This window comes from Camelus bactrianus, chromosome 3 (assembly GCF_048773025.1).
Source record: "Camelus bactrianus isolate YW-2024 breed Bactrian camel chromosome 3, ASM4877302v1, whole genome shotgun sequence".
NCBI classification, from domain to species: domain Eukaryota; kingdom Metazoa; phylum Chordata; class Mammalia; order Artiodactyla; family Camelidae; genus Camelus; species Camelus bactrianus.
In genome coordinates this window covers 65,116,949-65,132,424 of record NC_133541.1, presented here as the reverse complement: position 1 = coordinate 65,132,424, position 15,476 = coordinate 65,116,949, and the positions used below count along the sequence as shown (strand labels likewise).

Here is a 15,476-nt window from a genome sequence, read left to right as displayed (position 1 = left end):
GTTGAGTTTAAAGTGTCTGTAGGGCATTTGAAAGGATATAACCTTGAGTCTGGAGCTCAGGAGAATAATTTAGGGCAGAGATAGACATTAGGAAACAATAGCTTTTAGGTGGCAAGAGAAGCCATTCATATGGACCCTAATATGATATTAAAATTTCTGAGATGGAAATTGTGAAAAACTGTGTTCATTATGTAGTACCATAACATTCTTAGAGAATCAGTCTTCTGGCATTAAAGCTTCCAATTTCATGATCTGTTTTAGTTTTTAGCAGTTTGGGTTTTTTTAGCTCTTTGGTTGTTGCGGTTTTTTTTCCCCATTCACATTAACCAGATTTTAGCTTTAACTACAAATGTATCAGCTATAGAGATAAATACAATAAAATGAGGTTATTCTAGAACTTTTGGAATTAAAGCAACATTCATACATTTATTAAGATTTAGCAAGTTAGGAGAAATGTAAAAGGTCTCAAGTTTATATGTTTAGATTTCTCCCAGTTCTAGAAATAAAATATGTATGGAAAATGCTTTTAGACAAAAATGTATTTTTAAATAATGTAAATAGAAAATATTTGTTGTTAACTTTTCTGCTTATTTTCAGCTTACAGAGATACTTAAAATTTTATAAATCAATTTAGATGTATGTGTACTATAAGTATTTTCAGATATACATATAGAAAATGTATCTGATTTTTCTTAATGTTATACTTTTTTATCATAAAATCACTGTAACTTTTTCCTATGCGATTTTAATATACTTAGATATATTTTACTGTCTCAAATATACCCAGAATAGGCAATTTCCCCTCAAGAAGGTGCTTAGTTAAAACATTTTGTTCCAGAAGATGATAGTAGCAGTTAAGTATAGCTGTAATTTACTAATGATTTAATACTAATTTATTCCCTAATTTGAATTTTCAGTGTCGTTCTTTTGTATGATTTTAATTTGGAATGAGCTATAACTATCTTATTTCTTATGCTATGTAAGCAAGCATATAATTTAATTTTTGATTACAATGATAATAATTAGATATAGTACATAATATGTGATATTTGTTTTCTTTATAGGAAAATGGTTCTCCTGAAGAACATGCACTCTATGTGTGGGACCATTTCATAGCCCAGTCTGCAGCTGAAAATGTATTTTTTGTTGCTCACAGCTATGGAGGACTTGCATTTGTTGAACTGGTAAGTGCACATTTCACTTTGTTTTTAATTCCAAACTCCTTACAGATTTATCCCCTCCAATTCCTTTTTCTTGGTATCATTACTTTAAATTATTTTATAAAAGGTGAAAATTAAGTATTTTGAGTAAATAATCTTACATGACTTAAAAGGAGTATGCTGCTTTACTTATTGTGGCAGAGCTTTTCAGTGTTCCCCAGGATGCCTTTTGCCCGTTCCTTATTGACATATTACTTTTTAATTTCTACCTCATAGCCCCACTTTCCATACATTTTATGATATTTGTGATTCCTGTATTGTGTGTACACTGTTGAAGCATGTATTACCTGTAGAGTGTTTAAAATTTCAAGAGACCCTTTGAATGTTTGAGAATATCTTGATAATCTTTTACTGACAAAACTGTACTATGTCTACAAGTTAGTACTTGATCGGAATCTATGTAATTAGTATTAAAACTATCAGAAAGCTTCCATTAATCTCCTTCTAAGTGGAACTCATTGCTTGGTCATAAAAATCTTTGCATTTCAAAATAATCTGACTTCTTTTAGGGTTAAGATTATGTGTATAGGATAGAAAAAATTACCAAGATTTTTCAATTTTGTCTGTATTATATACAGTATTACAATTATCGTATCTTGTGTTGGCATGAATAATTAATGAGATATAATCAATACTAGAAGTATGCTCTGTGTCCATTACCCCTTATGTCACAGGAAGGTACCAGTGCTATAATAAAGTGATTAATTGGGTAAAAGTGCATTTGATCATTTTAAATTTGAATAGCCTAAAGTGGACATTAAAAGCAGGCACAGCATTGGTTGTCCAATTTTTATGTTTCTAAACTTTGCTGTGTGCTTCTCTTCATCATGGAAATTAAATATATTTCTGTTGCCTTTTCAATATCTCCACACCTTACTGCTTACCCACGTGATTTAGATATAAAGTTGGTAGTGACAACTGAATACTTTAGCTGACCTAAATTTACAAATTAAGGTCAGTAAATAAGCTAAATCATTTATTTCTTAATTTCTAAAAAATAAAATGAATTTAAAGTACGTTTAACTCTGCTGAATTTTTTTAATATATAATGGATATCTTAAGATAGCTCTCTAATATTTTAGTGTGATGTATCTTTTTACATGTGACTGTTGTCTTTCAAATAGTTCTTTTAACCACACAGATACAGATATATATATATATACAAACATACATATATGTGTCTTATATATAGGTAGCTTATGCTTTCTTTTTATAAGCCATTAAATTACGTAAAACATGAAATTTCATTAACTTCTAGAATACTTTAAAATATGTCTGAAGGCCTGCAAGACCATTCAAATTTCAGATTTCTGTAAAACATAAATTTTCGGGTTTTTGCTTTAATAGTTAACAAACATCTTTTGCACTTCAAATTTGGAATTTAAGTGAGTTTTGGGCAGTGTCAAAAATGAACTTAAGATGCCAGAGTAACAGATGACCAGTGTGTCAGTCCTATTTTGCCTGTCCTTCTTGTCACACACTGGTGGATATTTCTCCACTTTTGTTCCACTTTAATATAAAGCACACAGATGTTTCAGAACAAGACTTGACTTCTGACCTTGAGGCTATTAGGGTCAGGGTCCTCAGGGCCTGTGAAATTATCACAAGCTGAGCTAAAGTTTTTCTCCATCACAGGAAGTAACCAGTAAGTAAGAAGTTAAAAAGGAGCTTTGTCAGAGAGACAAGATGGTCTCAGTAAGGGTCAGCTTCTGTAGTCTGCTGTCTCTGCAGGAGGTGCATGCATGGGAGGAGGAATATAATATAACCACTGGCACATCACATATCTGTCAGGCAACACCAGGACTGAGAAGTCTATTTAATGTAATATACCTTGTTTGGGTTTCAAAATATTAACGGCAATTATCTCAACTTCATATATTTGCTACTTTTTGTCAGGTAACTTTGATTCGAGTATGTAAAGGGGGCATACAGATGGTGGCAACTAAAGAAAAAGGAGTTTATGACCTATTGAAAATATTCCTCTAAACAGATAACACTGTACACTGATAAGTTTTACATACATTTTTGACAAAGCTTGATTAATATATTTACGGCCATTATGTTTCTACTTAATTTCAGAAAGATTTTTAAAATATAGCTTTGATTAAACAGCAGAAAAAAACATTGAAATTTGTTTAAACTTTTTGCTGTAGCCTAAAGCTGAATAATAATCTTTTCTAGTCTCCTCAATGTTCTTAGGGGAAAAGTCATGGTGTTTAAAATGTTGACAAATATTCATTCTCTCAGGTTATTTCAACATAGGTATATTATATGAAATTGTTTTATGTGGATTCAAAATTTTAATATTAACTTAGAAGAAAGTAAATTATGAACATCCTAACTTATGGTTTAGTCTTTTTGTCTGATCAGAGATGTGTATAATCTTTGTATTTTAGTAAAGTTTAACTTTTTAAAAATTATCATAAAGTTATACTCCTGATTAAAGACTCTCTCTGCACACACACACACACACACACACACCGCCTTATGAATAGAATAGTTCTAATTTGTAGCATCATGTTCGACTACATGGAGATTGCTTTTTTATAATTCTCATTCAAGTTTACATTCTTTTTTTAGACCACAAATTTTAAGACAATTTATTTTAAATGTAAATTGTGTGGCTAGTACAGTTTCAATATTACATGTAATTACTTACAGTGCTTATTGTTTAAAAACAGGTATCAGTCAGGACCTATGCTAAAATGTGTCTTGCCACTTATAAAATTTAAAATTTTGTATAATTGTAGTTTAAAATTAAAGGTACTACTAATAGATATCTGAAAAATTACTTTTTAATTTAGAGCACAAAACAGTTGTAGAGCTTTCATATTTTGCTAATTGTTGTTTTTGTAAATGGAAAACATAATTTATGATTATATCCTATCTTGAAGTATTGAATTCCTCCTGAAGAGTACATTGTAGTTAAGAGACTTATTTTCAAAACCAGTGTTCATTTTATGGTAGTAAATGAATCTGATCATGTCCAAACTCATAAAAACAGTATACAGTTGACTATAATAATGAGAAAAGTGATACTAAAAATATGCCTTTCATTGCTTCGATTCTCATCATATGTTAACAACTCGAGTTTCTAATTCTCTAGGCTTTCTGTGATCCTAGTAAAAATAGATGTTGATAAGACAGCTCTGGTAACAATTCCAACATTCAGTCATTAAAGCAAAGGGGAAGAACTATTTATTTTATGAAATGATAATGAATTTTAAAAGTAGTATATCTATCTTATGTTAGCTTTTCTGTATATTTAAAATAATGCCAATATGTAAAGTTACTGTTATTAAACCATCATTTACAAAGCCTTACATTTCTAAGAAATTCTGTTTTCTATATGATAGAATTAGTAGTCATAATTATAGTCATTTACCAAATTCATTTAGAAAGCCAAGTAATGCAGCTTACTTTTTGCCTCATATTAGTTGTTAAAAATTTAAACTCATTTGCTGGAAATAAACTGTCATTAAAAAATAATGCAGTTTTTAAGCTTTTTCATCATCTCTTTCACCAGCCACTTTATGAAGTGACTCCATTGCTTCCATTGTTGGTCATTTCAGAGTGCCTTTGCTCTAGTCTTTCTAGATGATGATTAGTTTGACAAAATCATGCAAGCTTAGGATTTTCTTTTATTTGGAAATGAGTTAGCTTTTCTTGTCAATGCCTTCCAATCTCAACTCACCTTACCTTCCCTGTTTGCAGTGCTCGATACATCAATTTGCATTCAGATTTCTTTCCTTAGTCAAAGTGAGAGGATTGATATTTTTTATAGAACACAGCAATTTTAGCAAATATATTTCATTAGCTTATTGAATCATCTCAGCTGACATAAAATTAGTATTTTTTTATTACTTTTATTTCCTATTCCAAGTTATTAGTGGTATATTCACAGCCATCATTAAAAACATCTCTTAGAAATGTGTAAAAACTGTTCCTTTTGAAAGTGTATCTCTACCCACTTTTGATTTTGGTTTCTCCATGCTTGTCAGCACTTGATTGGCACCTCACTTGCATGTGAATTAAGGAACGAAGGGAACTCTATTTTCTTTCCATTGTTCCATGCTGGGCTCCCTAGCCTCCAGGCAGTCTAAGCTGACCTTCAGTGGCTGATAGAGGACTATTTTTTGGATTTAGCTGTGTGAGGACACTCAACTTCAGTCTACTCTGAGTTGGTCTTTTTAAATTGCCTAGAGCGTGACTTGGATTTACACTGAAAAGAAAATGGAATGGGACTAAAAGCATTAGTTTTTACCTTTAGTGACATCAGTTAACTGTGACCTTAAAGAAGCATCATTTACATTTTGTCTACAAAGAACAAAGTAAATTGGATATTGGTAGGATATCTGCTTAATGTGATCAATGGGAATAGCTAAAAAGGGGCTGCTGGGAATCAAGAATGAGGAGAGGTAGATTAAAGGCAGATAAACCAAAGAAAAATTGAGCTATTATATATATATATAATATATATATATATATATTCAAAACAGTTAGGCCAAAAACACTTTTTACAAATCTGCTTTAAAATGTAAGTAATTCAATAAAAATAAGTCATCATTTGAATATAACTTGAATTTCTGCATTGGCTGCCTACATGATACAAATAGTATATTAATGCATGAGATGATTACAATTTGTTGTATAGAATGCTATCTTAATTCTCTAGTTGTTTTATATGAAAATGCAGTTTCTCTATTTTGTATGCTCTTTAGAGAGAAACCAGAGTTTATATTTTTCTTGCCTCCTATATTCAATTTTGTTTAATCCTTTGTATATAGTATAGATACTATATTTTGATTGTTAGCAGTAATTTTAGAAGTTAGTTGCAAGAGTCCAAGTAAGATCCAATGAAAAGTAGTGGGAATGGTAAGGAAAAAGCACACATTAGATGTTAAGGAGACAAATTCTCTGTGGCTTAGTGACATTGGATCTGAAAACTGAATGAAGAGCAAGAAGGTGTAATATCCTTCCCCAAACACACCTACAGAAGCATATTGAAGTCAATATGAAGGGAATCCAAGCACAACAGATAACGAATAATAAACAGTGCTTATGCAGATATATAGGTATTTGGGGAAAATGTTTGTGTATATTGGATATTTAATAATTGTGCTTAATAGAATAAATGGTATATCAAGTCAGAGTTTAGAAAGGAGAGATTTATACAGATGTAATGTGTTAAGCACCACAGGGGTTAACTATGTATTGAGTTTTGTTTTGTTTTTTACTTTTACTCAAATGATTTTTAACATGTATTAGGAGGTCCCACTGTTTAAAAGAATGACTCAGTCTGTTAATTTTTGTTAACCCGTCTCCTTTTGTCCCATATCTAACCAACCAGCACATTTTGTCAGGTTTGTTTTTTTTTAATATTGATCATGTATTTTCTTCTCTGTGCCCACTGTTGTTAATTTCATTATTTCATAGCTGTATCAGTGCACTCTTACACTCAATTTCCTACTGCCTCTCTTTACTCTCCATTCCATCCTGTATACCACACCATAGTTGATATTACTTATCATACTCACCCCTTTTAGCATGCCATTCCACGATCATATTGGCTCCCTATTGTCGCTTGCATCACCTTTCTTCTCTGTGACTTGACAACCGTCTGTATAATCTGATTATCTCTTTCCAATATTATTTTTCCCAATAGAAATTCTCAGTTCTAGTCTAATCTCCTTACTGCCATTGTTCCAGCGCACTGTACCTCTACCCATGGCCTCCAAGCCTAGTGTACTAGAAGAACATGAAACTTGGAAAAAGATGACCTGGGTTTGAATTTTAGTTCTGATACCTACAAATTATAAGTTGACTCACATTATTTATGTGTGTCCTCCTCTGTAAGTACCCACTTCACACAGGCAGAGTTTGGGGGTTAAATTAGAAAATTCCTGTTTATTAGGAATTAAGTCATTCTTGAACATGAGTCTAAAATGCCCATAGTATACGCTCATTTTCATTTTTGCTATTTTGCATTTCCCTCTCCCAAGTAAAAGAATTTTCTTCCTTACTAGATATTTCATAACGTATTCTCAATTGTCTCCTTTTTTTCTGTAGAATTTGTTTTACAATTTAAAACGTTACTAATTGGTTTTATTTTTAAATTATCTTTTATCTCTAAATCTTGCCCAAATCATCTGGAAACACTTTGAGGATAAAGAGTCTAACATAGATTTTATTCCCCCCACCCCAAGTTTGGAAAGAATATGTATCACAACAACATGAGCAGTCTTAAATATCTGCACAGTTAATTGACTGTTACGTAGAGTTTAAGCATTAACAGTAACTTTTACTAATTAAACTTATTCATCCTTCCTACCCTTTATTTGAATATTGACTAACTTGGGAATTCTGCCTAATCAGTTATTTCATATGAGACAGTATTATCCTTTTTATTCCTGGTATTAGTCTCTTAGAATCCCCTCTCTGCTAGTGTGCCCAGACCTTAGGTTGACTGAGAAGATTGCCTCTCTATGATTCACTCTTCAAAGTATGGTCTTCTCAATCAAAAAATAAAGTTATTAAGCTAAGTTATAATTGCCTTCTCATAATGTTATATAGAAGGATATGGAGTAAGTCTGGGAAGCTCCCTGCTTTATCCTCAATTATGAATTTAACACTACTTATTTTTTTAATAATTAACTTACTTTTGCTTGTTTCCATTTTTTAACTTTTAAAAACTTTTGAGATACAATGTCATATCTTTACTGAGATATAATTGGGATTTATTGAGCTTTAGTAAGGAATAATTGACATACTAAAAATTTTAATTTTTAAAGTGTACAATTCAATCATTTTTAATATTTTCACAGAATGGTAAAATTGTACAACCATCACAACTATCTAATTTTTAGAACATTTTCCTCACTGAAAAAGCAATTCCATACCCACTAGCGATCACTCCTCATACTTAACAATCCCACCAGCAATATATGAGGGTTCCAATTTCTCTGCACTCACTAGTACTTATTGTGTTTCGTTTTTACTTCTACTATGCTAGTTTGGGTGAAATGGTATCTTGTGGCTTTTCTTTGCATTTGCCTATTACTAATTATTTTGAGCATCTTTTGATGTGTTATTGGCTGTTTGTATATATTTTTGGAGAAATGTCAATTAAAACCTTTTGTCCATTTTTAATTATGTTGTCATTTTACTATTGAGTCATAAGGGTTCTTTATGTATTCTGAATGCATGATTTCACTGGATATCAGATACATGATTTGCAAATATTTTCTCCCATTTTGTGGGTTATATTTTCACTTATTTGATGATGCCCCTTGAAGTACAGAAGTATTTTGTTTTGATGAAGTCCAATTTATCAAGTTTTTGTTTTAGTCACTGGAGTTAATTTCTGTACCTTGTGTAAAGTAGGGATCCAGTGTAGTTCTTTTAAATGTGACTATTCAGTTGTCTCAGAACCATTTGTCAATAAGACTATTCTTTCCCCTTCCATTTGTCTTAGCTCCCTCGACTATAAATACAAGGGTTTTCTTCTGGACTCTCAATTGTCTTCCACTGATCTGTATGCTTATCTTTATATAATACCACGCTGTCTTTGATTAGTGTAGCTTTGTAGCATGTTTTGAAATCCAGAAGTATGGCTCTTCCAACTTTATTCTTCTTCTCAAAGATTGTTTTGGCTATCATAGATCCCTTGCATCTTTATATACATTTTAGGATCAATTTGTCAATTTGTGCAAAAAAGGGAGCTGGGATTTTGATTGGGATTAATTCTGTGGATTAATTTGGGGAATATTCCCATCTTAATAATGTCTTCCAGTCCTTGAACATGGGCTTTATTTCTGTTTATGTAGATCTTCTTTCAAAAATGTTTTGTTGTTTTCAGTGTGCAGATCTTAACACTTCTTTAATTTTATTCCTTAGCATTTTATTCTTTCTGATGCTCATCTAAGTGAAATTGTTTTCTTAATTTTATTTTCAGATTGTTCATTGATAGTCTATAGAAATACACTTGATTTTCATATCTTGATCTTCTATTATGCAACCATTAGTCCTAATAGTTTTTGTGTTTCTGTATGTGATTTCCTTAGGGTTTTCAATGTTCAAGGTCATACAATCTGTGAGTAAAAATAGTTTCAATTTTTCTTTTCCAATCTGAATGTTTGTTTGTTTGTTTGTTTTTTGCCTAATTGTCCTGTCTAGTATAGTTATGCATAGAAGTAGATAGAGTGGACATCTTTTGCTCCTGACCTAAAGGAAAAGGCATTCATTTTATCACCATGAAGTATGATGTAAATTGTGATTATTTCCATTCTTGATAGATCATTTCTACTAAGGCCCTAATCTGCTCCTTAATGTTTATATCTCTCAGTCACATCAAGATCAGTTTGGTCAGAAGGCTGAAATGGAGAAAGAATTCACTAATACGTTATGAAATCTTTTCATAGAATAAAGAATCCACATTACTCCATTGGAATTACCTTTGGAGGAGGCTTTGTCAGTATCCACATAGATGGGCCACATCCAGGTCTTACTGCCCTGCGTCTGTGCAGCTGAGAGATCGGGCACTCTGTCTCTTAATTCAGCAAAGACTGTCAGGAAGTCACTGTCTGCTAAAATTTGTACAATAACATGTTGAGGAGAACCCAGAGAAGTTGACATGTTAATTTCTGAGATATAAATCTTTCTATAAGAAATATTTCTTTTTCCACTGGTTTATAAAAGATCTTAATGAGAGATTTTGTATTTTTCTGCAGATCTGAGAGCATGATTGACTATTGTAAATCTTTTATAAGAGGGATTATGGAAAAACACATTTAACTTAATAATGGAGCTGTTTTTAACTATTCTTAAAGCCTCATAATGATCACTCAGTGTAAGCGCTCCCTCATATGAGATTCCCAGCCTCAGTGACACCTGTGATTTGACATCATAAGTTGAACAGAGCTCTTAGAAGACAAAAACTTTTGCAGTCAAAACCATTTAACTTCTATCTTATAAGTAACTAGACCTCAATTTTTATTGAATAATTTAATGATTAACACAGGGGAGCCAGGTAGACTGAGACTTGAAGCACACTAGATCCTTGTTAGGGTAAAGCTTGAGAGAACAAGATAGAAGCCAAATCTGGGCAAAAGTCTTATTACTAGAGTTCAAGATGGGTTCAGGAAGAGCTAGTTCAGCTGGAGACCTTGGATTTGGAGGGAGTAGCATGTGAACTATCACTAGGTAGGTATCTGTAGAGCATGGTGAACTCATGTTTGAATCAGGAGGTATAATCTGGTGGCAGGGAACAAAAAAATCAAGGCATGAGTGATAACTGAGCAAACACAATGTAGTCATTGATTCTTAGAGTACTTCTTCTTCCCAACCAAACTCCACTCCACTGCTTTATAGGGAAGGACGGAAGGGGCTGGGGGGGAGTGGGGGCCATGAAAAAAAAAACCAGGATCCAGCAATGGGGAAAGGGTGAACAAAGTAGGCAAGTTGTAAGGCTTCAACCATTGACTGGGGGTTTAAAAATGTTATTTTTTTCCTGAGGAGAAGAGGTTCAAGTAGGCAGGAAAAAAAACAGAAGGACTGTGAAGTGATGAATCAAGGCAGAAGTCCAATCTATGTGACTTTTAAGTCAGGATGAGATAGAGTAAAATACTGCATCCTAAGGTCATGTAGATACCTAGGGCTTATCCTTGCTTGTGAGGTTTCTATGGCAATGAAAGAGATGGGTTAGAAAGAGCTATCATTTTTCCTGCTCTTTGGCTGTGAGATGATACACTGTGGGTCTAAAGGTTTCTTTGGGCCCAGAGAAACAAAGTGATCTTTCTACTGTGATCTTAACTTTTAGAGTTGGGGACTTTTAACCCCCAACTCACCTCATATTTTTTGTTATAGGTTTTCCAAACTTTTTCATTGAGTGAATTTAGATCACTGTGAAGCCACCTGGACCATATAAGTTTGACATTATAGAAATTTTGGAGTCAGGATTGAATATTATGACCTCAAAAAAGAAATAGTACCAAAAACTATCAAAGATATTTATTCAGTTCAACACCCTACTCTGTAAAAGTACTGGGGAGGCAGATTAAAACACATGATCCCTGGCCCAAAGAAGGTTATGCTCTAACTAGGAAATACATTTAAACAAAGAGTAATGTAGTATGATAATTGTGAAGTGAGACTTTAGCCAAGAGGTTGTTACCTTCCCCAATATAAAGACCCCTACAGTAAATTTGTCTTAGAGTTAAGTCTTAGCAAGAATTGTTTCTGTTGATAAACTGATAAAGTCTGTCAGAAAGTAAAAACTCCATAATGCATTTTTACCTTTGTCTCTGTAAACCCAGAGCCATAGTTAGTTTTCCATTTCATGTGTTACCCTCAGCCTCAATCTCTTATTCAGTGTCTTAATTCATAGTTATCTTTTATTTTACATGTCCTCAGAGTCCTTTTCTTAATTGACAGAAGAAATACAGCAAATCCATTATTTTCTCTGATTTCTGCTGTGCTGCCTAGTCCTGCTGGACCTATACTACTACTCAGAAAATAGTTTTTGATCCTAGATTTATATAGAGATAAGTTGTCAGAAGCAGATCTCAGGTGGTGCTGTATTGGTTCAGAATGAAGAAAGTAGGTCTGGGCATTTGTGTAGAGAGCCACGAGATAGAACAAAGTGATGGATGAGAGAACAAAGCTGATCAACAAGCACATGTAGAGCCAGTGTGCTTTAGTGTGTAGGAGGTACAAGTTTGTGACCCTGAAGTTTTGGGCACTTAGAAGGACCATTAATGGAAATTGATCAGTGAATGCAGAAAATCGACTAAGAAGATATTAAAATCTCTAATCTAACCTAACCCTAACCCAAAGCTTAGTTTTCTGTGATTAAATTGAGTAAGTTAAATCTCATATCCTCCAGAAATTAGTTTGCCTATTTATTTATGTATTAGTATATTCAGATTTCTTCCTAGTTTTCCATCCCTTATTTGAATTTTTCTCATAAATAAGTTTATTAAGGACATTAGTATACAGTAAAAATTGCTATTTAATATTTTAGTGACAATTTTATAATTGAGTCAAATGATTAAAAAGTGTTCTAATTTTTCACATGCCTAACTTATGTCTAAATATCCGTAAATCTTGATATCTAACTTCTAACATCTTATCTCCAAATTTCTTTACTACATTAATCAGACATCTGGATTAGAAAAAAACTTGTTTATCTTTCTAAAGGAGAGGCACTGGGCAGAAAGATAGAGTACACTTAGCTTTCTCCTACAGAAGAAATTTCCTATCTTGACTTCTTTCCAATTACAAGGCATCAAGAGATGCTTTATAATTATAAGTGTTGATATTCTAAAAGTATGCAGAAGCCTGTCCGCTAACAACAAAGAAACTTTGACTTTCTCTGTAGTGTCCTATAAAGTGTAATAAGATGATGTGAGCTCCCTAGCTTATGTATTGCCTTTGTTGTGTTACTGCTCAATTTACCTCAAACAAAAATTCCTAGTTCCAATATCATTAATAATGTAATAATAGCTTCTACCACTGTTACAGACTAAGACTTAAAGTTTCAGTCTTGCTTCCTGTTACACATTTTTAGGACATCGATCTAAATTTTAAATATATTTGTCTTTATGTCCAAATATTAAATATGTAGTAATATATATCTTTAGCATATTATAAACCTTATCATTCAGTGACCCCTTTGTTTTCTCTAAGATCTTGCAGTATATTCTCAAGCAAAACAGGCACCTTCATATCTGATTTCTCTGTTAGAGACCTCTCTTACTCTAATAGAACCCTGTCATTGCTATTATAATAGAATCCATATCATCTGTCAGCCAGCCATGGGGGCCTAAGACATTGGGTCAAGAACAATTCTAAGTAATTCATAGCAGTGCCTTTGAAAACGAACATTTTAAATGGAATTAGTATTTATGAATGTCTTGCAAATCAGAAGGCGGTGACATCATCTTCATATTCAGCAGCAGCAGCACTAATGCTTAAATAACTTACTGTGTACTAGACATTGTCCTAAGCATATACTTTATATAAATGTACTTTATCTCTGAATCCTCATAACAACTTTATAAGTACTGTTATCATCACCATTTTACAGATGAGAAACATTTAAATGTATTTTCCCCCTTTAAAAAGTATGACCTCTCACTTCGTCACAATGAGTTTTTGTTTATTTCTCCTCTTACCAATATTTATGCAGAGTAAACTTTATAATAACTGTGGTAACTCATCCCTGAAACAATCCCCTGGTTTTTCATATATTTCAGGATTCAATTCTGTACTTCTCTGTTGAAGTACATGATTATTTAGTTTTTATTCTCTATCCTCTTTACTGCTTATTCTTTTTTGTGCCTTCCAAGAAGACTTTCCATTTTAATGAATTCTTAGTTACCCATACTAATGAAGGGGAAAGAAGGTGTAGGAAATTTAAAATAACAGGCAGTCCTCAAATCATTTCTATTTAAATTTTGAATATGTTTTGATGTGGTGTCCTGGAAATTCAGTTTAAGTTAAAAAATTGAAAACACTTTATGAAAGTCTGGAAAGCAGATGAGTTTCCTTGGCCAAGCCCCTGGCTGGCTCTTCATCCCATGCTGGAAATAGACAGCTGTCTACTAATACCAACTAAATAGAACTGACCTTTCAAATCTCACTAGAACAATCTGCTATCAGTGTTTGCTCCTTCACATTATCCACATCTGTAAGTTACACCTGGAAGTGATAGCTGTGTTACAGCACCTCCCAAGTACCAGGCATTGTTTTAAGTGCTTTATAAATATTAACTCGTTTCTTATAACAGCCCTATGATGTAAGTATTATTATCCTCAGTTACATATGAGGAAACAAAATCTTAAGTAGTGAGACCAGACAGCCAGCAAATGATGGAGCCAGAATTTGAACCTAGACTCTCTGGCTCTGAAGCTTATAACTATTAGCATACTGACATTCAAAAGACAGCGCGAGTTTAGGACACTACTAGATTTTGTCATCAAACATTATTTTAGCCAGGCATTGTACAACTTATCTTTAACTCTGTTAGGTAGGTATTATTAGCCGTGTTTTACAGATGAAGGAGTCAGGAAGGTTGAGGAACACTGTCCAAGTTTGCACAACAAACATCAGAGCCGAATCGAAATCCTTTCAGTTTGCAATAAAAATCCAATCTCAGAATCAATGATTTTGCCCATGAAACACTTTTCCCTCTGTTGGGTTTTTGAAAAAACTGCATGAAACGTTTTTCTAATAAGTTAGGATTTTTTAATTAATGAGGAAACTTTCCATTTAAAGAAACTCTGCGTTTATATTTTACGAGACCAGTGCTCTAACCCCTGAGCTACAGAGCCTGAGTTTCTGCGTTTATATTTTAAAACACAAAATTCTTTGGTAAACTGAATATTATATCTGACATACTTTTAAAATTGAGAATATGCTTTTAAAATCAAAAAGCACACATACTGTGCAGATTTATTTCAGGAAGGATAGAATTATATTATTCAGTGCCTATCACAATGTCAACACATTTCAAATATTAGATGATAATACTCAACAATTGTTTTTCTACATTTTCCCCTACATATTGGAGAAAATATAACAATTTAAAGATTGTAACAAAAAGTGAAACTATAATTGCTTGGTCCTTTGTATTTTACTATAAATTGGGAGTTTACATTTCACTGTGAATACCAGAGTACTCAAAATTCTTATATTTGAAATTAAAATTAGAAGAAGGAAAACTTTGAGTCCCTATAATTAACCTGCTACTTCATGCCTTTCTGACTTATTATAAGCATTTCTTCTGATACCTAACACTTGAAAAGCTATAAAAGAGTATTATATTGCTTTGATTTTATATCATTCTTTCTCCATGTAAATAGTAAAGTTTTTACAAAGCTTTAAGTCTAAGTAAAGAGGATCAAACGAATGACATATTTAGTTATACTTTAGGGAAAAAAATCTTATTATAGTAAACTGAAACTTAAAATCTTACCAGTGTAGAAAGCACTAGAAATGTGAAAAAAAAAAAAAAGTTATGTTTATCCTGCATATTTCTCTCCATTGGCTAAATAAATCAGCGTCTTAAGATATGTGTCCTTTAACAGCTAAATAAACACCTTTAAATAGTGAACTTTACAATAGATGTCTGATTTTCATATTTTATATAGTGTTTTGCCAAGGAAAGTTCATACATCAATAGCTAAAAGAAAAACTATGTATTTTTAATATTAGAAATATTTGCTACATACCTGAGAGAAAATGCATCTGTAGCTA

General features: G+C 32.5%; 1 protein-coding gene across 6 annotated transcripts in view; it reads left to right on the top strand.

Moving 5' to 3' along the window:
- ARB2A (ARB2 cotranscriptional regulator A) overlaps nucleotides 1–15,476 on the top strand; it is a 362,742-nt gene that overhangs the window by 194,954 nt on the left and 152,312 nt on the right. For all 6 annotated transcript variants that reach the window (XM_045512561.2, XM_045512560.2, XM_010949571.3 and 3 more), the window contains one exon: nucleotides 1,065–1,184. In XM_045512561.2, coding sequence (XP_045368517.1) covers nucleotides 1,065–1,184 — 120 coding nt within the window. The remainder of the gene's footprint in view (nucleotides 1–1,064; nucleotides 1,185–15,476) is intronic.